Source organism: Lagopus leucura, unplaced genomic scaffold (assembly GCF_019238085.1).
Source record: "Lagopus leucura isolate 7727_CA_CO unplaced genomic scaffold, USGS_WTPT01 Super-Scaffold_100159, whole genome shotgun sequence".
Lineage (NCBI taxonomy): Eukaryota > Metazoa > Chordata > Aves > Galliformes > Phasianidae > Lagopus > Lagopus leucura.
Window position 1 is genome coordinate 8,084,538 of NW_024962335.1, and position 23,357 is coordinate 8,107,894.

A 23,357-nucleotide genomic window follows, 5' to 3' on the forward strand; every position below is an offset into this window, starting at 1 on the left:
GCTAGGAATTACATTCTTTATATGAATAGTTTCATGTGCCAGCATTGAAAATCTCCTTTTATTTTATAAAAAAAACCAAGATACAAAGTGGAAAAATAGGTAGCAGGTGTACAATTCAATTGAAATAGTTTATGGATTTTTTTTTTTTTAATTGAAAACCTTCCAGAGTATTCTCTAATTTAAGAGGCAAACAGAATACTTCTCATCATTGCTGTATTCCAAATTTAGCAACGTATCAGTGAAATTCTGTTGGCTAGCATGGAAGGATTCTGACCTATGCTTTGGGAAACCAGTGTGCAAAATCTATTCATCATACGCCACACATTTACATTTGCACAATAAGGCAAATAGAATCCTATGAACAGAGCAAGTGCCATTTTATTGCTTTCTGGAGCAAATCTGAAGCAAATCTTAGCTGTGGACTGCAGAGCTTTAGTAATAAAAAGACTGTTTATAGTATGTGAAGATGGCACAGGGAGCTGAGCTGAGAATTCTACTAGGTGTTTCCAATACTACATTAAATTGGTGTTTGTTTCCAATCACTAGAAATGCTTCGAACTAGAAATCAAAGACTAGAAATTTGTTTTTAATCTTTATTTATGTGCCAGAACTCAATATTGCCGCACTAAACAGTTACAGTAGGCCATTCTGTACCTCAGAGTTCAGTGCAATGGTTTCTTCTTCATATCAGCAAAGTCCAGAGTCTTGGAATTATTCTCCATGAGCTGCTCATCATGTGGTGCTTCAGTTTTTTTCACTTACACGTAGTATATATTTATGCACACTTCCATAAAAACTGGTTTAATTAGTTAATGCTTCAATTTTTTCATAGAATTTAATTTAAATCTCTTCCTATATATATAAAAAACAAGCAACTAACAGTATCTATTCTTCAAATAAAATTTTTGTTACGATTATGAATCTGTGTTTGATATATTTGCATTAACTTGATTTATTTTAAACTGATATTGTCCTGTTGCTTTGTTTGTAGTAAAGCAATTGATTCCATAATTAGCATTTCTCTTGCTTTTATTATTATTTTATTATTAGGATTCTTGTGTTGAAGATGCTCAACAGCCTCGCAGTTCTATAGCAGAAGATCATCTGAATATACATCTGTGGCTAAGGTGTCGTAAAATGTTAGTGACTGCACTAGCAACACAGCTACCTGGTGTTGGTGATAAGGAAGGTATCACCCTTTTTTGATCTAGACTTTTGGAGTATAATGGGAAGACTCAATTATTTCTCATAAATAAAAATACTAACAGTCCTGTGCAATTATTTGTAATAAATTCACCCAGAGCAGCAAGGATACTGTACTGTATTTCTGAATATAATCTCTCCTCAGAGCATTGAAAACACAAAACATTACATTGGTGTTTATTATCTTTTGATAATCATGTAGTAAAAAGTTTCAAGTGTAATTAAAAGTGAAATTAAATAGTTACATCTATTTTAAAAATACAAGCCACTAGCCTTAAAAATACAAAAGCTTTTTTTCCCACTTTTTATTTTGCCTATAAATGAACATATCATGTTCTAGATCCTTTTTAAGGTTTTAAATGAGATCCTATGAAGTACATTTAAAGATTTGTTTGACGATGAAAGAAAAAGTTTTTCCTACTTAGTTCTATAAACAGTATAAACTCTGAAGCTCACTCTAGTATCAGAATCACAGTCCAGGTCTGCAGACAAACTTTTATATTAATCTCTTCTGTGATACTATTTTGGAATGCTAACTAAGATCAGATTTTTGAATATGACATCTACTCTGCAAAATCTAATTATTAATGCTGGTGACTTACATATTAGAAATGCATTTGGACGAATTTAAAGAATGTATGATTTAAACACTGTAATTTTTCTCTTCTTTTCTGAGAGCAAATTTGGCACAAAATTTATGAAGTCGAAAATGTGAAATCTGTATTTTCAGATTTCCTGTAAATTTTTAGAGAAGAATCAACTTGTTAAAATGGAAGAAGATAACGTGGTCATTTCTGTTACATTTTACTAATCACATATTTCCTTATTTTAGAAAATCATGTGGCTGAACGCAAAAGTATTATAAAAGAAGTAATATTAGAGGCAGAAGCCTTTGGTGATATTGAGACTCAGGCTGAAATGATGGTGCAAGCAGCAATTCTTGACCTGCAAGAAGGATGTCCCACAGCTGATATTGAACTTCTTTTGCAGGTTTGAGCACAAAGGAGAAACTGTTGGCTTTTCTTTGATACTTTTTTTTTTGTAGAGTCAGAACAGCTGATGCCAGCATTAAATAAGCTTGAAATAGTGATTCTACAGTAAATTTTTTTTTCCACTTTGTGTGATTTGTCCTCATAAAGAGACACCAAAAGTAGTAACTACATTGGTTTTTGTTATCTATGTCCAAACAGAATATCATCAGTTTACTCCGAGAGGATAAATTTATTTCTCCTCCAGCTTCTTTGACTCTTGTGAAAAGTATGCTTCTGATGACAGATGTGCTAGCACTGCGAACAATAGAGAATATGGAAAATTGTTCTTCTGCAGTGGAACCATTAAACTTACTAAATTTGGCACATGAAATCACCTTGAAAGAAGTGAGTATACAATTTTTAAAGCATTTGCAAATTGTTACAATGATTCTGGTAACTCTTCTAATAATTTATTTAAAGGGCTATTCCTATTAATTGGGAATTTTCCCAAGATTATGTACTATAAAGAACTAATTCACCTTGCCAAGCTTATTTTGTATACTCATCTTTTGTATTCATGGTCCTAAGTAATCTGATATTTTTGTGGTTTAAAAAGCCCTGAATACTTGAAAATGTATATTCATATGTGAAAACCGAAATAGGGAGTTTCATTTTTCAGAGGTGCTGAAGGCTGTTTTCCCACTTGAATCTGAGGGATACATTATGCTGAGCACCCCAGGGAAAATGTACATCTCATAAAATTCCTTACTTCTGAGCACTGAAGTTTAAGAATTTAGCTTTATTCCTTAACTTAGACTCATCTGACTTAGAAAATCCTTACGGACTTAGTAATTTATAATGCGTTCCCCATTGCTTTATTTTTATCAATGAAAAGTTTGACTGGTCCGTAGGTACGTTATTTTTCCTTTCTGGCTTCTGGCTTTTGTTGAATGTCAGATTTCTTTCCAGAGACATAACAGCTTCTTTCTAATAATAAGGTTACTTGGGAGTTCTGCTTCTTAAAGACAACTTGTTTTGAGTGAATTTGCTCTTAGAAACCAAAATGGTGTTAATAAATCTGATTAAGAGTTCATTGAAATTCTCCGTTTGATACCAAACTTCTCTGCAAAGAAGACAATCACAAATTGAAGTAAAGGAGTTCAAGAACATCAGACCATCTTCTAGTGCTCTTTTATAAGAAACTCTTGAGTTCTAGGGTTTTACAAGTACCTAACCTACTTCTTCAAAGGATTTAATTTGCTATCTGTAACTCAGTTTTACAAAACACGCTCTTTTCATAGATTTTTTTTTGCGGAGAATATATTGAACAGCAGATAGAAGACAGTACAATGACCTGCCTTGTCCTACCTGCAAAAAATATCTACTTGCCCTATATAAACCTTCTGGCCCAAGTCAAAATGAGAATTGGTAAGAAAAAATGCAGTTCATTAATATATATATATATATTTTTCATTCATTCATATTTTATACATCAGCAGATAAGATAAGCTGATATGTCAGAAGTAAAGATAAGGAACCAATTATTTCAGAGAAGCCTTTGGATCTGGTTAGTAGATAAGGAATTTTGGAATTTGTTAATGCTCACAGAGGGGTGGGTTCTGCCTGCAACTGTCAGGTGAAGCAGTGGTAGGAAGTGGCCTACTGCCAGTCCTTACAGATCATTTGTGATAGATATGATTTGTGTAGCCTAAAATCATTTTGAATTGTCTAAGTAAATCTTATTAGCCTTGTGAAGTAGTGAAATAGTATGATACTTCCATATCTATGTCCATTAATCAGTTTATCTGATTTATCAATTAGTAAGATTTTTGAGAATTGGATTGTAATGGCAAATATGTAACAGTATTTGTTCTAGGAAATTAACTTTGTTTTGCATAAGTTGTTTTTTTATTAAATCATTTACTAAGAGATGTCTATTTGTTTTTCCTTAGGAAACACATTAGCTGAAAGAGTAGCTTGCACACCTGAAAGAGAAGATCCGCTGCAATGGTTACATGCTCTCAAACATTTAGAAACAGCACTGAAGCTCTGCAGAGCATCTGCAACAAAAGCATTAGATATGGAAGCTCAACTTCTTTTTCAGATAGGTAAATAAAATCCTGTTTGTTCGTCATGAAAGCATTTCTGTGATAATTTTATACTTGTGGGCTTTCCTAAATGGAAGGTGTTTTCCTGTCAAAATAGAACAGGTGTGGATACGTATCCCTGTAATTGCAGATTTCTTTTCTGTGTTTCATATCATGATAGCATAATACAAGGTGCATTATGCAATGAATAATTTCAAAACTGCAGTAGAACTTTTCCCATCTCTGTGTTATCAGGGATCAAAGGGCATAGCTGATGAGGTTTAAGACACTGTAGAAAGCTAATTAGCTTATTTGCATCAGTCTGAAGTAAAGAAGATGAGAGCTTAATATAGTATTTCTAAATGACTTAACAAAGCTAACGAGTTACACAATGTCTGCATGCATTTGGACTTCACTGGCATTATGTTTTGCACCATGAAGAGCTGGTTTGTTAGGACCCTTGCCAGAAAGGCACTCAAACTCTATGAAGTAACACTTAAAATGCCATTTGCAAGAGTTAACACTATAAAGATGAGGATAGTGCAAATTAGCTTACATCCATTCACTTGCTGAGAATCCCAAGTTGTTCGTTACTGAGTGGGCCTTCGGTCTAGGTGTGGTACACCATAAACATCCTGTCAGTGAAAGGATTGTCTAATTCTTGTCTTTTGGAACAGTTAAAAGATTTTCTTAAAAGAAAACAATTATATTCATTGTTTCTACTGTCAAACAAAAGAACTTTCACTTAAATTTTGCTACAATTTTACAAAAAGGCAAGAGTCTGCAGGTGGGATAATCACTGGTGGGGAAAAAAGTGATGCTGACAGGCTCTCTTTGTTCTGACTGGCTAAATTCATCCTGTGGCCAGGGGACATCCTTCTGGCCATGTACAGGCCTACACAATGACTGTTACGTGGATCTCTAACCCCACGATGTACAATGATCTTCTGGTTAAGGTTGCTACATATTAGGTGTCATTATGGTTCCACAGATTGATTATTTTAGCTACTTTATGAAATAACTTCTAATACAGGATTTGTGCATAACATTAAAAAAATCTGGAAAGGATTTTGCTTATTGGAAGAAAAATCATAATGCAATCCATTGTTGAATTTTCCTAGGAGGCAAGCAGCTTAGATCTTACAGAAAACAAACAAACAAACAAAAACCAGTAAAATCTTGCAAACTAGCTTTCTATATTTCTTTCTTAGGTAAGGTGGAATGCCAGATAACCAAAGCAGGCAATAACAAGTCATATCGAGCTGTTGAAACCCTGGTGGAAGCTATAAAACTGAGCCAGGAACACGATCAAAACTTTGAGTAAGAAAATGTATATAAATATCAAAATATGACCTTTTACTAAGATTTGATGTTGGATTTCTTGTGGTTTTGGCCTGTTTTCTTTAATGTTGTAGCGTAGAGCTACAGTATATTCATTCTTTTACTTAAAACAAATGTGAAGACAATTTTAAAACATATTTTTGAGTATATGAAGCTATGGGTTTTGCTTTTATTTCCAAATTTCTTTCCCGCTCTCAAGAACAGAGACAGTGATAGGTAAAGAGGAGTTTTATTCATATTTCAGAAGATGAGCTGTGGTCTGCCCTCTTCCAGATAATAGAAATCCAGCTTGAAAAGGTTAGCAGCCAGAAAAAGGCAGAACAGAGGCAGAAGGAGTGTAGAAAATGTGTTTGTAACAGATATCAGGACAGTGACTTTGGCATTAGTTATCTGCATAGAAGATGCCTGAAGAACTGAGGCAAGCCAGCCAATAAATTCTTTCAAGCAACTCTGACATATTGGACTTTAGTGTTTTTTTTAAATTCTTGACCAGTCTTAATGAATAATATGCCATGTATGTTTACAGACAGTGTAAAGACAGCAATTTATCTTGATTGTGTGGGTATTCTGTTAGTTACGTTAATGAACCAGAACTCTGAACACTGGAGCAGTAGCAAGGTGAAATCCTCTACAAGCCATCAGCGTGATAGAGAATGGTAGAGAAAAGGGCTGTGGTGATTTTTTCCAAGTTTAATTTGCTGCACTCTTACTTAATTTGCTACAGTCTTTCTAAAAGTCTGTACAGCAGCATCAATGGACCCTGACTGTCTTTATTTTGGATAACTAAACATCCCAATCATCTTCATATAAGCCCTCAGATATCTATGAAATTGTCATGTCTTCATGCCTGAAATACTTTTTTTTAATTAGTGAGACAAGAAAGTTAACTAAATCGTGGCCAACCAAGTGCAGAACTTGTCTTTTTCACACTTTTCTTCTTCCTGAACTGTACATCATTCTGTGACTTTCATATTTTGCTTCAACAAGTCACACCAACTGGAATTTATGGGACTGTCTCAGCAGCAACTCTATGCAATACGACTGTCCAAAAGAGTAACTGCATGTGCAGGAGTTTGTTGGTAAGAGGGAAGCCAATTCTTAGGGGAAATCTGCAGAGTTCTGCAGTGCTGGGAGGAATCTACATAAAAAAGACTTAGAAACATCCAGTGAATATAAATGTAGAAGAAGTTCTGCAGTTACACTTATTTTGGCCTGGTTTATGATACTACTGTAAAAGTGAACAAAGGAGAAAGAAGTAGTGGAAGGAGCTGATAAGGACAGTTTGTCTGAAGATGTAGAATATTCTGGTGTAGAACTTGGAACTAAGAAGGTTGCTCATTGAGTCCAAAGATTATTTTGGTCACCCTTAGTGTTTTTGCTGGTTCTTGGAAGAGAGAAGGATTTTTTATGGGTTCACTGAAGACCCATATCCAAATTCTGCCATACACATGTCAAGGAAACCATGACAACAGATATATGCCTTGACTTGAGGAAGGAAGAGCAACGTTTGTTGGTTCTATACTGAAAGATCGCTTTTAGAATTACAGTTTTCTTACTAAACCTTTGTTGACTGCTTGTTGCTCGTGGCACAAATTTTATTTGTCAAACTCATAAACCATTGTGTTATATGTTAAGCATACTGTAGGGATGTTTTAGACTCACTGAGACTTCAAAGCAAACTACTTGGCTCTCTGAAAGGATAAATGATTTATACGGTGATGCTGCCTGGCAAGTCTTACCATCATAACACTTTCTTTTGTAGTAACACTGATTAACTTGTGTGTTGTCTCTTACAGGCTAATCAGAAGATCATACCTTGAAATAGCACTGTTATATTTGCATTTTGCCACGAATAATGAGAATTTGTCACAAAGAGAAAAGATGGTAGCTTCAAAATCAGAGGTATGTTTTCTGTCTTTTGCGTAATGGCATCTTCAAAGCAGGAAGCATCTTTCTGTTAGAGCACCATTCATCTTGCCAAGCTATTACTTAGCGTGACCTGTAAATAGTACTGGTATGAAAATCCTACTAGAAAAACCACATGAAAAAATCACACAGTACAGGAGTAGAATTACATAATGTCTGCTGTGATTTGTCATTTTTTACTGAATATGATAACATTTTAAGCTTTTTTTTTTTTGTTATAAAATGGGAAGAAACAGAACCAAGTGGTTTCATTCCTGATTCTATACTAGTTCATTCTATCTTTGCAAAGAACATGGAACATTCTAACATGATTTTTATGTAGTAATACGTACACGTTACTAGATTTTATTTTTTTCCAGTACAAACATGAGAAATATAAAAGGTTTTAACCATGTTAAAGCACCTAGTAACCATTTTAAGTGTGTAATGTTTAACATAAAAGAATAATTAAGATTGTATAAAATGGAAAATTATACCAAAAATCCATAGAACAGTGAGGGTAATAGCATAAGCTGCTCTGACAAAATTTTTAGAGGAGCAACTTTTTAAATTTTAGCATTCAATCCATGGATTTACAAAATCAATGCTGATTTTTAGTTTTAAATGAAACAATTCTTTAAGTCTGAGAATTTTTGCTACCATCAAAGTGTATTTTACCACAGTACATCTGGAATCATAATTAAGAATGGGTGTGTAACCTTAGATCTCTGCTGGAGAACTTTCTTCCTCTCCTGGTGAGGCTCTGAAATCAGAAGGCTGTAAAGTACGAGGTTGGATTGCAGTAAGAGCAGCCAGACAGGTTGGTACAATATTCTAAAGAGTTTTTTTTGGTCTAGTTTTATCTCTTACAATGTACACACAAAAACAAGACAAGAATTAAGGCTCCCTGAAATTTCTGGCATGGGTCTTAATTTGAGGAAATTAGAATGGACACTGTGTGAGTGGTGCATTTAATCTCTCATGGACAGATATGACCCTGTTTGCCTCTATGTTGATTAAATGCAAATATAACAGCACAGTGCCTGATATGTGCATATGTATTTGACGTGTGGGTAGACATCAGTGGCACACGGGTGAAGATATCTGATTTGAAATCACTTGTGTAGTAATTAAGCTGCCAACAATAATGATTTATTTAAATACAGTATGTACCATATGACAGATGCTTTAAAAAATATAATATGTTGGATAATTAATTTTTCATTGTTAGCTTGCTGGTCTCACATTTTAAAATCTGTATAAATATCACAGTGAACAGGTCTTAAATAAAATAAATATTATTTTTAGGTCAGTGAAGCAGTGGTTGCCTCTCAGCTATTAACTGGAATGGAGAGCATTAAAGAAAACAACGTGAAGGATACAGTACAGCAGAAAATCCCAGAATTTGCTTCCATGGATCTTCTTGCTTCATACAGAGATTACTTGTCTGGTATTATTTTCTGCCCAGTAATATTAGAACATTAAATAAGAAATAATATATGCCTTATAATCTAATTATACATTTGTCATCTACTTTTCATTTATAAAAACTGCAAGTCAGATTTAGAAAGGAAAAGCTGAATCTTGACAGCATGATATACGCAGTTTAGGTCACCTGACTAATTGAGGTTTGGATCCTCAATATCAGCCAGTTTATGTGTTTGATAGGGTAAGAAAAATGGCACTGGTTGCATCCTGTGGATCAGAGAAAGAAAGTGAAAGGAATAGCACGCATCTTTTAGGAACGTAGATGGACCTTTGTTACAAGGCTTCCCTAGGCTTCCACTTGTGGCCCCCAGTCAGTCATCACAGTTTTTTTTATCAAGCACTCAGTTTTTCCATAGCTATACAGCTTTTCCTTGGAGATTTTCACTTTTTCTTATGGTTTTACAAAGAAATGTTGATGTTGAATAGCTTCCCACTAAAATGAAACAAAACAACAATAACAAAAAACAGCAAACCAAACAAACCAAACAAACAATCCCACCTCTTGCTGAATTATTTGCCTAGATACAGCATTTTACAAGTCAAACTCAGGCTAATAAGAATGTTCCCTTCAGGTTCTATTAATAATAATACTAATACTAATATCTAGTATTATCTACTAGAGATTGTTCCACTGGCTTTTCTGTGGAACTGTCTTTGCCTTGTTTATTTCCAACTTTAACAGTTATTTTATAATGACTGGATTTGATGGAATGAAAGTTTTTCAGAAAATACAAATTGAATGCAATTAGGAATTCTGTTTATTTTTACACTTGGAAACATTTAGTAACAAAATTTTGGTTCTGTGGCTTCATTTCAGTCATCTCAAATGGCTGACAAAGATTGAACTGTTCTGCCTGATGGTTGCTGGCAAAGCTGAGCAATGATTGCTTACTTTACAGCATTTAAACATATGTGTTTTGATTGGTTTATGAAATCAAGTGTTTTATGCTAAGACCTCCCATCAATCTGATTGTCTTGTGCTAGCACCATTTGCTTATAATTATGGATCCTTTTTTTTTTTTATTGTAGCAAATGCAGAAGGCGTTTATCCTGATAGTACAGTTGGGCAGTCCAGGGAAAAATGAAACTGCAGAAAAGCAAAGTAGGCCAAAATATACAAACATAAATTGAAATGGAAACGATCAGCACTGCATGGCAAATATTTTCTTTACAGCCATTAATGAAACACAATGTTTAAGTTTTGATAATATACAATGTAGATATTTTAAGTAAATTCTGTTTTTACACTTACCTGTGAAGTGTTAGGAATAATAAAGGCATTCAGATTTTGTGGAAGCACACATGACTTTCTGGAAGTTTACTACTAGTAACAAAATATTTGTTCAATTTCAAATGAGAAACAGATCAGAAGATGTGTGTAGGCTTTTGATAGAGAAATACTGATACAGCATAAAATTGTATAAATCATAGTTTATGATAGTGATAATTGTACTGCTTTTTCCCCCCTCTTTTTGTGTATGATTATTAGGCAGCATCAAACAAAGAGAGTTTTTTAATATATAGTCAAGAAGACATTTAATTGATAATCCACTCATATCTAAAAGGAACTGGATTGGATTGAAGTTGACAATAAACATTTTTGAGTGCCTAACTGTTCTAAGTTCAGATCAGCCTCATTGGGATGTTCATCTGCTAAAGCTGCAGTTGATGACACTTGCTAGGATGCCTGTGTTTCACTGAGTTCTCATCATGTATTTACTACTCCAGTTCACTTGTTGTTACATGTATAATGTAAGACATTTCTTTTGAGTGGAGCTGAGCTATCATTGCTTGGATCCTCATTCTGCAGTACTGAGCTTTCCTTAGATCTTACAAGACCTTTTTCTTCCGCGTAAGAGCAACAGAAATCCTTCCCATTCAGGCTGATCATGTCGGTTTGCTCCTCAGTGAGTAACAATGCTACCTGCTAACCTTTACTGTCTCTTGGTTTTTACTGTGCTTGGAGGCAAAAAGAATGTGTAAAAAAAAAAAAAAAAAAAAAGCTAAAACGTGCCCCTTAGGAACTACAGTTTGGCTCAGGATATGAACAAGAAGTGAGGAATCCAGTCTTTGCAAAGATTTTGTGCTGGCAAAACATACACAGATTTTTTTATAGGTTTCTGTCTGAACTTCACTTGTGATGTCAGGCTCCAGTTGTACAGGAGAGCACGTAGTGTAATTATTTTGGCCTTTTGTGATTCCACTAATAGAGAGGAGTAGGATTGCGTTTTGCTGTGGATTTCAAAGATTCAGGGTAAGCATTAGATGACAGAGACTGGACACAGATCTCAATTTAAGCTAAATGGTTTATTTAAATGTTTTAATTAACAAAGATTTGTAAATAGATCTAAACATGATGTATAGCTATATTACTAATGAGTCAGAACACTGTGATGCAGATGGGTGGCTGCGTGGCCCACAGATTGGAGACAAAGCACCGTGACTTCTGCATTTGCTTGGCTCTTCCACAGCTCAGAGAGAGAGAAGGAGGAAAGCTGTTCTCTGCCCTTCTATCTTTCTTGACAGGATCACTCAGATTCTTGGCTATGATTAGAGAAATATTTTCTTTACAATGTTCAAAAAGTGCTGAAACAATATGAAGAATATTCCTCTTATGAAAAACATAATTGAGTTCACAAGTTCCTTTTTTAGTTACAGACAGCGAGTTCCAACACAATGCAGAAACAGGTTTTGAATTGCAACCTTTGGCTTAACATCTATTTTTGATCTGTTACTGGATTTGCAGATGGATACAATGTTGTTTGTGGAAGTCATACAGCATCTTCTACTGAAGATAAACAAATCATAAAGGAGCAGAACCAAAATGAAGGAATGGAATGTCTTGACACCAGCTCCAGCCAGAAGAAAGAGATAATAACATGGGTTCACCTAATTCGATACCATAGTTATATAAAAGGGCTTTGTCACACAAACCTATTTGGTATGATTTTTTTCTTCCTTCTGGAAAACTGCTGTAGATGACACACTGATTTTTATGGGCCTAAAGTATCAGATTTTAAGTCCAAAATCTGAGAAAGTTTCATTTTTATTTTCTTTAAATTGTATAAGAGTGAAAAGTCTTCACTGAAGTCACAACTTGTATCAGTGTACAAGTGTTGTAGGTAAAGGTATCATTGCCTTTTTAATAGTTATTCACAGACCTTAAAGATACCATGAAAAGAATCCCTCAAAACTTAATTTCTGTTACTATCTGTAGCAGAAATGCTAAGTCAGGGCTTGAAGCAGTGATTGAACACCTGGTGGGAAGGCAGGCCAACCCAGGGGAGCTCAGGTGCATGCAATTTTACCTGTGTGACTGGAAGGAGTGCAATCAGAATCCACCCCTTCCCACATCTCCTGTAAGGGCTGGCAATGGAGGCAAGGGGATCTTGCTGGAGATCTCTGCCTACCTGAGGCCTTCTGAAGGTAAATAGCTTTTTACCTTTTGCAGCTGCTGCACTTGGGCTTATCCTTACTTGCTGCAGCCTGGGACTCTGCTACCTGCTGTCATTGCTGTGTTTTCCATCGTGTTATAGCATTGCACTATCTCTGGAGCATTAAAAAAAAAAAAAAAAAGAAAGAAAAACAAAACAAACAAACAAAAAAAAAACACAAAAAACCCACAAATTTAAGCTGTGTATTATTTTAATTTTAGGTATGTCAGATTTAAATCAGATCAGAAAAAGAGCAGTTCAGTTTGAAGGTCTGTTTGTGAAGATGGAAAGTGACTGTAATTTAAATTGAATGCTGAACATTACTGAGCATTTGGGCTAAATGCCCAGACGTTATGTGCTTGGTTTATTTCACTACAAACCTAGACAGAAGCTTTTAACCAGAGTAAGAATCTATTACTTTCAGGGCTGGATGTGGAAGTGGTGCTTTGATAAGTAAGAATCAGACCAGATTGTACATACAGGGATTTGTTTGAGGCTTCAGTAGTAGACTTTCTCTGGAGAGAAACTTAGCAACTCTGAATTAATCATTACAGAGAGGATTGGAATCTTTTCCTTGTAGCATCATATGAAAGAAAAGTATTGTACCTCACCACAGAACTGTAAAGACAGTAAGGTGTCTACAGGTAAGCATCAAAATGTGTGTATGTATCTCAGCTGCAGTTATTGTTGATGCAGCCTGACGAGTTGCTCATCAGCCACTAGTTATTTAACTCTGGGTGAACAAAAGAGCTGCTTTTCATGATCTTGACTAAGTATAGAAGCCTTCACTCTAGTTGGTGCTTAGAAGTCTAGTGAATACACTGATGCTTACACATCTAAATTTAAGTTGCTAAACCCCAAATATGCATCTTCCTCTTTACACTGCTTACTACATCTAGACAGAGCTTTGTTAATGATCAAGTCTCTAGTGAAAATTCGCAGTATGTAAACTGTAGCAATATTCAAGGACAATCAGTATAATTGTTGGAAATGCATTTATTTGCTATTGAATTGATTTATATAATTTACATATTTTACTGTATTTTAAAAGGTATGAATTTACTTTTTAAAAATTTACATTTAAATGGCAAATGGTAACATAATAAAAATAATCTCTTTTCAAAGCTGCCCATAAATCAGGACTTGGATCACTTTCTGAAAGAGATGGACGCTTGAATTCTCTTTTTGACTCACGGATTGTTCTACGTGTTGCAGAAATGCATTCCTTTCTCAAAAAACACTTATTTGAATATTCAGTGTGTTGTCTCGAGAGCTTCCCAGAACAGCTACAAGATTTAGAAGTGTCACATGGTAGTCCACCTGATTCTTCAAAGGTATTTGCTGTTCTCATGGATTTTTCAGAAGTATGTATTACAGTTGCGTTGTGTAGCTCTTCAGATTCTCACAAATTCCAGGGGTGATGTTTCTGGGAGCACTGCTGACGGAAGAAATTAATTATCCAGAAGGTACATTTTCTCAAAATTTGGTGGAGCTATGTGTTTCAAATTTAATTCATGTTAGAATTTTTTCTCTGTCTAGCGTTGGACTAGAAAATCAGTCTTTTCTGGCTTCCAAACAGCCTATCTGAGCTTTCAGATATGTAAGCAGCTCAGGCTATGCCACTGAGAGAAATACCAAATTGAAATTCTGGAGTCTACGCTGACCATGGCATATTTACTGAACACTGAATGGGAAAAGACTTTGAAGATCCAGTTTCAAAATAACTTTCTTCCAAGTTTCTCCATTCCACTTCTCATATAATAAATATCTTAATACTAAAACAAATTAAAATGACAGCTTACTCTCTATGGTTTAGTTTCCGTCTACTTTTGCTCAGGGTTAGATGGAGGCAGGAGAGCCTTGCGGATTGAGAACTTTTTATTTTATCAAAGTGAATAAAAATACTTTTTTGAAAGTAACTCTTCTAGAGTTGGTGAACTTTCTGCAGTGTTGGACAGCACATCATTACTCATTTTCCAGCAAAGAGCTGACTGTGCCACTGAATATATTGTAAATATATGGTATGTGACATTTGTAACAGCCGTCGTATATCAAAAATAATTTTACTCTGTCTGCTCTTCTTTTGACATAATTAGTATTACACTGTCCTGGAATAATAAGCTTCAGAGCTTGCTGTCATGTTCGTGACAGGTGCAAGCCACATAATCGTGTGTTAGCTTCACTGTTGCAGACAGCTAACAAGCACAAAGCCCTTACTTTTTTAAATTCTAAGCTTCATTGATTTTTATCACAATATTTTTAGAAGCTTTAACTATTCTGAAAACTGTGCAAGTTTCTTTTTATTTTTTTAATGTTACTGTAATTTGATACTGGTATTTTTAACAGTACAAATAATTTTGGAAAGAGTAAATTTTATGTACAAAATTGTTTCACGTACATGTGTCTTGTTTTTGTCTCACAAGTGGTTTTTTTCAGTTCTACTGAACAAAGAATCCAAGTATGTTAGGGTGTTTACAAATAAAATTGTGTGCCAGTGGCATTTTACATACTTCCCCCCCCGTCCTCCAATCCATGATAGCATGTAGGAATGGAAACACTTGAAGCCAGCTCCTTGTTCTCAGACTTTCAAGGAGGTCAAATAGATAAATAGTTGTATGTAAATCAGCAACCCTCCAGTTTGACCAGAGCAGTTACAGTATCTTTCCTCAAAGAGAGTCAATCTGATATAAATAACAAAAAATGTAGTTCCATGAAGAAAGAAAGTCTACCACATATTTTAGAAAAAATATGCCCAAGGGAGTTGTGGATGCCCCATCCCTGAAGGCATTCAAGGCCAGGCTGGATGTGGCTCTGGGCAGCTTGGTCTGGTGATTGGCAACCCTGCACAGAGCAGGGGGTTGAAACCAGATGATCTTTGTGGTCCTTTTCAACCCAGGCCATTCTATGATTCTGTATATCATAAAATGAACTTCTGAGACCTTTAATTGAAGGATGTGTCACAGGCGATAGTGTTCCACCTCCATGTAGATGTATGTCTATTTCAGATAATTTTCTTCACATTCCACGTTAGCAGGATCATGGGTGATTAATTGCCAAAACTAAAATCTAAGATTCTGAATACAAAATGTTCTTGTTCTAGATGGGTTACCTAGCACTACTTGTGATGGGCTATGGGATATAGCCACGGTTAACACTGCCTTGGTATTCTCAATCTATGCAGCATGGATCAACCCCAGTTAATTGTACCATGCCATAATGAAAGTACATGAATGTGTTGAAATGCATGACTATAGCATGCATGATTCCATCTTTATCTTCGCTTCATAAAGCCACATCAGTGAAGTACAATTAGGCCAGAGTGAAAAATCCATCTTCCACTCAGTTAGATTTATTGCCTTATGTCAGTCATGAGCTGCATTTTTCTGAAAATGAGTAGGGTAAAATTCTCCAGGCTTCTTCAGCAATGAATATTCAAAGTATTCAAAACCAGAACTAATGCTCCAGGCAGGTGTATTCATATTTTGGAATCAGTGATAGCAATGCTATGTCTCCAAAGAGCATCACTATTCCCTCAAAATGCCATTTTTTAGTCTCCTCTATTCTTTGCAGATCTGCAAAACACTTTTAAAACTGGAAATGGCATGGCACTGTTCAGCCTTTAAATAAAATCTTTAGCAATTTTGAAAGGCTTTTATTAATAAATGAATGTTGGTTGCCAATACTCCTCCAATTGTTTCCTTGGTAAATGGAAAGTCCAAAGGGTGATGCCTGCTAATGTTCCACATGTATCTCAGTAGATAATATATATGAAAAATCCTCACAAATTAAATGACTGCATTTTTGTAAATATCACTCTTTGTTAGCAGTACAGCTAATGACAAAAAAAAAAAAAAAAAAAAAAAAAAGAAAGTTAAGCATAAATAAGACATCAGTCTGGCATTCAGATCTGTTTTTAATTATCAATACGGATAGCAGTTCATTTGCTTTCTTAGCAATAACTCTGGTATGGTGAGTGTGTCAAATCTTACTTTTTAACAAAAAGGATAAAATCATGAGGAACACAAGTCAGATATAGCAATCACAGATACTGTAGCTGTCTAAGTCAGCCCAGGTCCTTTGTATTGTCATTAGAAATATCGCTTCAGGTGAACTTTGCAATGCTTTCACTTGGTAAAACTAACACCTTTTAAAATTACCTGTTTCTCTAAATAAGCATGTATTTGTTCAGGACTGAAAGTCATACTGATACTAAGGGATGGTAGATTATTATAAGCAAATGCGTGCCACACCAAAAAAATTGTCATCATCATTACTATTACTGTTTTGTATGTGTGTGTTTCAGGCGTCTCTTGAAAATTCTGGAATTTTGTGTGTGAAGATAGCTTCTCCAGTTTCTGCCATCACAGAAGCAGACGGTCAGACAGAGAGTAGGGCAACAAATGCTTCAAATAAAGAAATTATCATTCAGTGGTATATTCCTCCTCTGGCAAAGCCAACCAATGATACGGAGACTAAGGTATAACTACACCAAAGCAGTTCCTTATGTATTAAAACAAATTAAGTTTCATTTCTAATCAATATTGTGCCATCAATGAACAGCTTTTAAACTGAGTTATACCTATGTCACTTATCCAGCTGGACAGCAGAGAGCTATTAATTTACTCTGACACAAAACTGCTATGCAAGACACAGAACACTCTGACAATCATTTGGTGACAGGCCAAAGGAAAATATTGGAGGTGATGCAGAGCCTCCAGGCCATATTGTATTCATGCCTTTTGCAAGACATTGAAGTCATTAAGGCCTCCACTATGTTAAATTTGGATGAGATCACCCTTCTTTGAAATTAGGCTGAAGGTTAAAGATATTCAAACAGCAGTGTTTGATGGGAGGCTGTCAGAAAAGCCAACGTATGCATATGCAGAGAAAATAGGGTTTCTTGGACCACATTCCCCTAAGAAATCAGATTGAAAATGAAAGGCAAGAGGAGCTGCAGGTTTGTGTTGAAGTGAGAGACTGGGAGAGGGAAGCCATGTTGTCTTTAAACAAGGGAATTGCATGTAGGTACAATTTCTGATACCCACTGTCTCCAAATGTTTTGGCTCAGCAGATCAATGTCAAAATTTTTACTAGATCCTTTTCATATCTGCTAGAAAGCTAATAAAGCTATGTGAAGTTATGCAAAGAATGTCTTATTCAATGTAGTTTTCTAAGTTATTTCAACTGGGCCTTACAGAACAGTGGAGATCTGGAGACAACCTTTGAAAATAACTTGTTTATGAATGCCATATTCTTGACACTTTCTATATAGCCAATATATTCAGCTACTACTAGGAGCATACATTTAATCGTACAGAAGATTAATTCAGTGAAAGAATAGAACATTCTAGTTCATCATCTTGTGCTCTGATCTTGATGCTGCTGTATTAGGCTGGTGAGTTACGTGCAGTTCATGGATTTAATTTTAGTGTGATGACAGCCATGCACAAGGTCATATGGGAAACATAAATAATTGCCCTTTGAAACTCAGTAAAAGCTCTCTGTTCAGCTTACTTGAAGCAGGAACTTTTGAACTGAATGTAAGTAGAATTGATTGACTAGGATCAGGACTGGGCTGAGATTTTAACGGCAACTCTATAGAGTACACCTCATTTTCAAAGCCATATAAATTATATCCCTTAATAAATTGCTTTAGTATCTATAAAAACTGATTGTAGTACAAATTCAGAGGATCTCAGCCACTACCTTTTTTATGAAAGTCAGTCATCTAAATCTTTATCAGTACACTGAATTTGATAGTAATTATCATCCAGTATTGCTGAAATAGCTCAGGTCTACTACACCATACTACATTATAGCTTACCTATTTCATCTCTTTTACAGATTTTGCTGCTTTATGCTTATAATACAGAGCCTGTCCAGATCAGCAATGTCAAGTTTTTCAGTTCAATGTCTGTGTTTTCAGGTCAGTTGTGGATTCCATTAGTGAGGTAAGTAATCACTGACTTTGTCCTGATATTTCATGCCATATTAAATATCAGACAATGATTAGGACTAGAAAAGATAAAATACAAAACATCAAAGAGCTGTAAGTCTTCTAAAAGCATCCATTCTGGCTTTTTGGAGACTCTCTCTATAAAAATTGTAAGGTGTGCACGGAATTAAACCTGTCCAAGCATGTGTCTTCAGAGTATTGCAGTCTTTTAGATTGGTTTCTTAAGGAACTGAGTAGCATATGTTAATTATATTACACTGGCATAGCAACCGAAGAAAATGCTAGTAAATTTAAGAACCAGTCCAAGCAGTTATTGCCAGTCTCTCATAGGATCAGCTACTCTCTTCTTCCCATACAGTTCTCAGTCTGCAAGGGTTTATCTCAGCTGTAGCCCCAGACACAGCCCTGTATTTAATATTCAGTGGCATTTTTCTTGACTTCCTTCTTGTCACTCATTTACCCCAGAATTTTTGGAACTGTTCAACAGATGGAGTGGAAGGACGAATCGGACAAGAACTAACAGCTGCCTCTGGCACCCAGCCAGCCCTTTGCCAACCCACTTTGCGCTGGCTGAATGAGGGTTTTGTTTTGTTTTGTTTTGTTTTTCATTAGAGAGACTTTCTTAAAATGCTGCTTCCTACTGTTTTAATGCAAAAAAGATAATGCATTGCATATTTCCACTCACTTTAATGGAAATTTTATTGTAAAACTATGAGATCAATCTTGAAATGAAAGAAAATCTACGACCTAATCAGTACATAATTTAAGCTAGGCCACTTTAATTGCAATCCATTGATTTATTAAAACAATTTTTAAAAATCTTGTATTTCAGAATTATTTCTTTGAGAGAGAAATTATCTAATCTGAAACATCAAGTTGAAATGCTGATGCAAAGTTTGGGAAACTCTTCAGCTGCAGAACCTACAGGTTTTCTTGAACAAAATGAAACGCTGAAAACAAGTCCTTCAGAAAAAACTGAAATGAATATTGCAAGAGTGCATCTTGATGAAAAAGCAGAAGTATGTAAGAAGAATTCTGCTCTTAAATATGTCTGACAGTTTTATTTAAAATGTCTATTTTGGGAAAATAAATGACAGGTAACTTGGAAGGCAGACATAGAAGATTAAATTTGCCTCTCTCTTTTCAAGGAATGTTGAAATATTTTCACTTTTCATTTACTGTTTTACTTTTTCTCCTCCTCACATATTGCTTGGTGCTTTATAGAAATACCAGGCGTGTTCAGCCTTCCCCTTGGAAATACAAGCTACATCTTCAGGGAGAGAAATTGGAAAATCGATGCCTAATTTAGAGCAATCTACATTTGAAAATGCTTGGCACGGTGTTAAATTAGCATGGAGATCAACCCAAAAGTGGTTTTTAAAAATCAGTTATGCATCTTCAATGCAAAGTGGGGAGTGATGGTTTCTGAAATAGGAACCTTGTAACAACACTATTGAGAGTGAAGTAAAATTGGCAGTGAATTTATTTCCATTTTCTCTATGCCACCTTCCTCTTTTTTTATTATTAAAAAGGTTGAATATGGTCTGCAACCAAATAACTCCCCCAACATACATACACAAAAGAGGTAATTTCAGAATTTTCCATGTGGTCTCTTTGAGATAATGTCAATGGAATAGAATGTTGCCACAGCATAACTGCTGCTTGATAAATGCCAAGGCAAAATAGACGTTTATTTTCAAAGTGAGAGACATTTATCATGTGACAGGATTCTCTTTATATCTATTATATGAAATGATTAATGATGTAGAGGCTGTCATTTGGTCTGATGGATGCTATGAAACAGTGACAATTGTGCACTGCGCCATTATTACGAAGCTGTATTTTTTACCAGCTTGGAAAACAAATGATGTTTTGGCCAATCACAGCATATAGTGTTTTCGGGACAGTAGACAGAGCTGTCCTTTAGTGGGGATTTCTGATTACCTGAAGGTTTTTGCTCAGACTTTCATTAATATATGGCAGTAATTGGAAAAGCAACATTTTGAATACTAATAAGATTGACATGCCATGTATTAGACATGTAGAAACAACATCTTGTCAGAGAGTTTATAACATCTTCTGTAAACAAGTAGCAAAAGCATGTGTGTGTTGGATTTTGTATCTGAGCCAGAAGCAATTTTAGCTGAGTAAAAACAGTGAGGCTCTTATCTTTGAACAACAAACACAATTTTTTGAAATTTAATTTTTTAATGAAACTATACAAATTTTTTTCCATGAATTCAACTAGAAAAAGAAAAATCTTGATCGTTCTGGAAAATGTTGTAAATCCAAACCATTTGTTAGCTTAGCAGAAGAGACTGATAGCAGGTCCATTTTCTCTTGTGTATTCCACTAGGAAATGGCTATAAGGTGCTTATCTGAAGTCAAAGCTCTGCTCTCTGCTGTTCCAGTCATGACCTTGCCATTAACTGAGGTATGCTATTCCCATTAATAGTAAAAATGTGTTTTCTAAAGTAAAAACAATTATTTAGCTCGGCTGAAGCATGGATTTTACCATGGGTAAGTATCTTTCAGTTCTTTTCTCATCCATTGCTGGGCTTTCTGTTCTTTTTCTATCTTTACAAATAAAATACAAATGTGCATGATTGCCAGCTGTGAATACTGTTACCGTTAGAGCCACCTTTTTATAGATACAAAAATGCATTCAAAATTAATCTCACTCACAGGGAATTTATCTAGTTTATCCACCATTCTCTGGTCATCGTTTACGTGGCCTCTATTGAATTTCCACGATGCAATTGCCAAACACAATTTACTTCCATCCCTGTCTTTTTTCAGTTATTTGGGTTTTCCATCTATTTTCTCTACCTTCTTCTGCCTTTCCAATGACATGTCCACAGAGACAGCATACCATTTTCTTGTCCATGCTGTTGTATTCAAATTTTTATTTTAGTTGAGTATCCCAGAGTAGTCCATGGGAACAGGAGATGATGGGACCTGGCCCATAGCAAGCAATAATTCTGCTCAGTGTTCTCAGCCATTCCAGAGGATCAGTAGAGGAGCAGAGCTGCTAAGGCTCAAGAAGCTCCAAAGGAGATTTTTGAATCCATAGCTATGATACCACCTGAGTAATCCTCAAATATCTTGCCTATAATTGCTCAAAATAGAATGATTAATAGATAAGGTTTCAGTTATACTCCTTTGTAGTCAGGTAGCTCTTTTTTACCAAAAGGAAATACCTAGTTTTATCTAGAGTTTGGCTAGTGGCCTTCTCTTATTGAAGAGAAAATCATTAATGCTGCTCTGTGCATCCCGCAGGCTGGTCTTGCAAGTTTTCTATTCCCCTATTATATATATTGCACCATTCTTGCTAATTTATCTATCCTGGAGGTCTCTCCCACCTGAATCCCAGATCTTCATAACACTCTATTCACCCAAGTCAGAGCATACATGCACATTCATTGTGCAAAGCTGTACTTTCAACAGTCCCACTGAAACACCTTCCACTGTACGGATTTGACAAAAACCTAGGCAAAGGTGCAGCTGAGCACACCTAGAACCCCATGGACCTCCCAGACTTGTAAATTCTCATGAATCCTTCACGTAGCTTCTTTTTGTGGGTCTGTAATGAAAATGAGAGAGCAAGATTTAGCAGTGTCCTTCCAGTAAGGGCATGGTGTTGTGTGCTCTGTTTTATTCTGTCTATTACATATGGGGGATTTGATTGAGCCAGTGAAGCCTTATCATTAAAGACTTGGAGTATCTTCATTCTTCTCTGGAGCCAGATGAACTAGTAGATTCCTTAGCAATTTGTTATGTATAGAATATTTCTATGTACTTTCTCCAAACTTTCAAAGAAGTTGTATGTGTGCACTGCCCAGTCTTCTTTGCAAAGGATGGAAATCTCAGCACAGAGTTATGTATGCTACAGGGTAGTACGTTCCCTTTGTTTTCAAACACACAGGAAAAAGCAGAAAATACATTACTTATATGCAGTTTTACATTGATTTTTCATCTCTGTTCACTTTTTTTGTTGCTGGTCTTTTGTGAATTAATTGGGCAAAGTCGGTTCTAATTTGTGGTATTTGTTTTCTCATTCTCTCAGCTGTCACACTTCAACTTCTCTCATGTTTCCAGTTTCTCTTTTTTGATTCTCGTTTTTCTCTTCATGTGTCTTCTGGTGCTTTTGCTTTAGCACTGAGTTACATTTCAAAGGGGAAAATATGCTTTTTCATTGAATTATTCATTTAAAATTATTTTACTGTTCATTTTCTAAGGATAAAAATTGATTCACTAGCTTGTTTTTAAAGTTAGTTAATGAATAGCTATGTCCTTGAGGGAGATAATAAAGTATTATGCTTGGGAGTTCCAATTTTAACTGTTAAAAGCAAATTTCTCAATAAAATAATTGCATTAAAAATTAACCTCTCTAATGCCTCTTCTAATGCTTCCCTTCCTACAGTTAGTTTTTCTTAATATCATAATAATCATTTTTGTTGTAAAATCAGCTAAATAGCTCTTTTCCATGTCTGGTGGGCACACAAAACAACTTATCAGTGCCCACTGTTTCACTGGTTACAGCTAACTCAGTTCTTCCAATTTCTCATCCTGGGAATAACCTTCCAAATAGCTAATCATTCTTTCTGCTCTTTCCTAATATTTTCATTTTACCTACAGATGACAGAATTTTCCTCCTCTTAACCCTAAGCTTCTGGTTTCAAGTTAGAAATGTAATTAATCACAAACTTATATTGAGGCAATAAGCATTTCTAACTATTCCTTTGGTTGTAGATCTTTAATATGAGATATTTGAATATTGTATGTATGTACTTTCTCGTAGCTATACACTAAATAAAGTGACTTCGTGGATATTTATTTTCCTGTTTTTCAGATTCCATTTGACATTACTTTGCAATCAATAGCGAGTTTGGAAGATATGTTTGATCTTGCAAATGGTTGTACAATAACTGAAGAAAGTCTTTTCAGTTGGATCATTTCTCTTTTCCAATAA

At 35.3% G+C, this 23,357-nt stretch overlaps 1 protein-coding gene across 1 annotated transcript in view; it reads left to right on the plus strand.

Annotated features, from left to right (window-relative positions):
- CFAP54 (cilia and flagella associated protein 54) overlaps window positions 1–23,357 on the plus strand; it is a 105,531-nt gene extending 82,174 nt beyond the window's left edge. Inside the window, exons 54-69 of the mRNA XM_042889930.1 lie at window positions 1,051–1,189; window positions 2,036–2,193; window positions 2,394–2,579; window positions 3,476–3,602; window positions 4,127–4,282; window positions 5,473–5,581; window positions 7,399–7,504; window positions 8,232–8,327; window positions 8,816–8,957; window positions 11,742–11,936; window positions 13,555–13,763; window positions 16,733–16,906; window positions 18,274–18,380; window positions 19,218–19,404; window positions 20,742–20,819; window positions 23,238–23,357. Of these exons, the coding sequence (XP_042745864.1) occupies window positions 1,051–1,189; window positions 2,036–2,193; window positions 2,394–2,579; window positions 3,476–3,602; window positions 4,127–4,282; window positions 5,473–5,581; window positions 7,399–7,504; window positions 8,232–8,327; window positions 8,816–8,957; window positions 11,742–11,936; window positions 13,555–13,763; window positions 16,733–16,906; window positions 18,274–18,380; window positions 19,218–19,404; window positions 20,742–20,819; window positions 23,238–23,357 (2,289 nt within the window). The remainder of the gene's footprint in view (window positions 1–1,050; window positions 1,190–2,035; window positions 2,194–2,393; window positions 2,580–3,475; window positions 3,603–4,126; window positions 4,283–5,472; window positions 5,582–7,398; window positions 7,505–8,231; window positions 8,328–8,815; window positions 8,958–11,741; window positions 11,937–13,554; window positions 13,764–16,732; window positions 16,907–18,273; window positions 18,381–19,217; window positions 19,405–20,741; window positions 20,820–23,237) is intronic.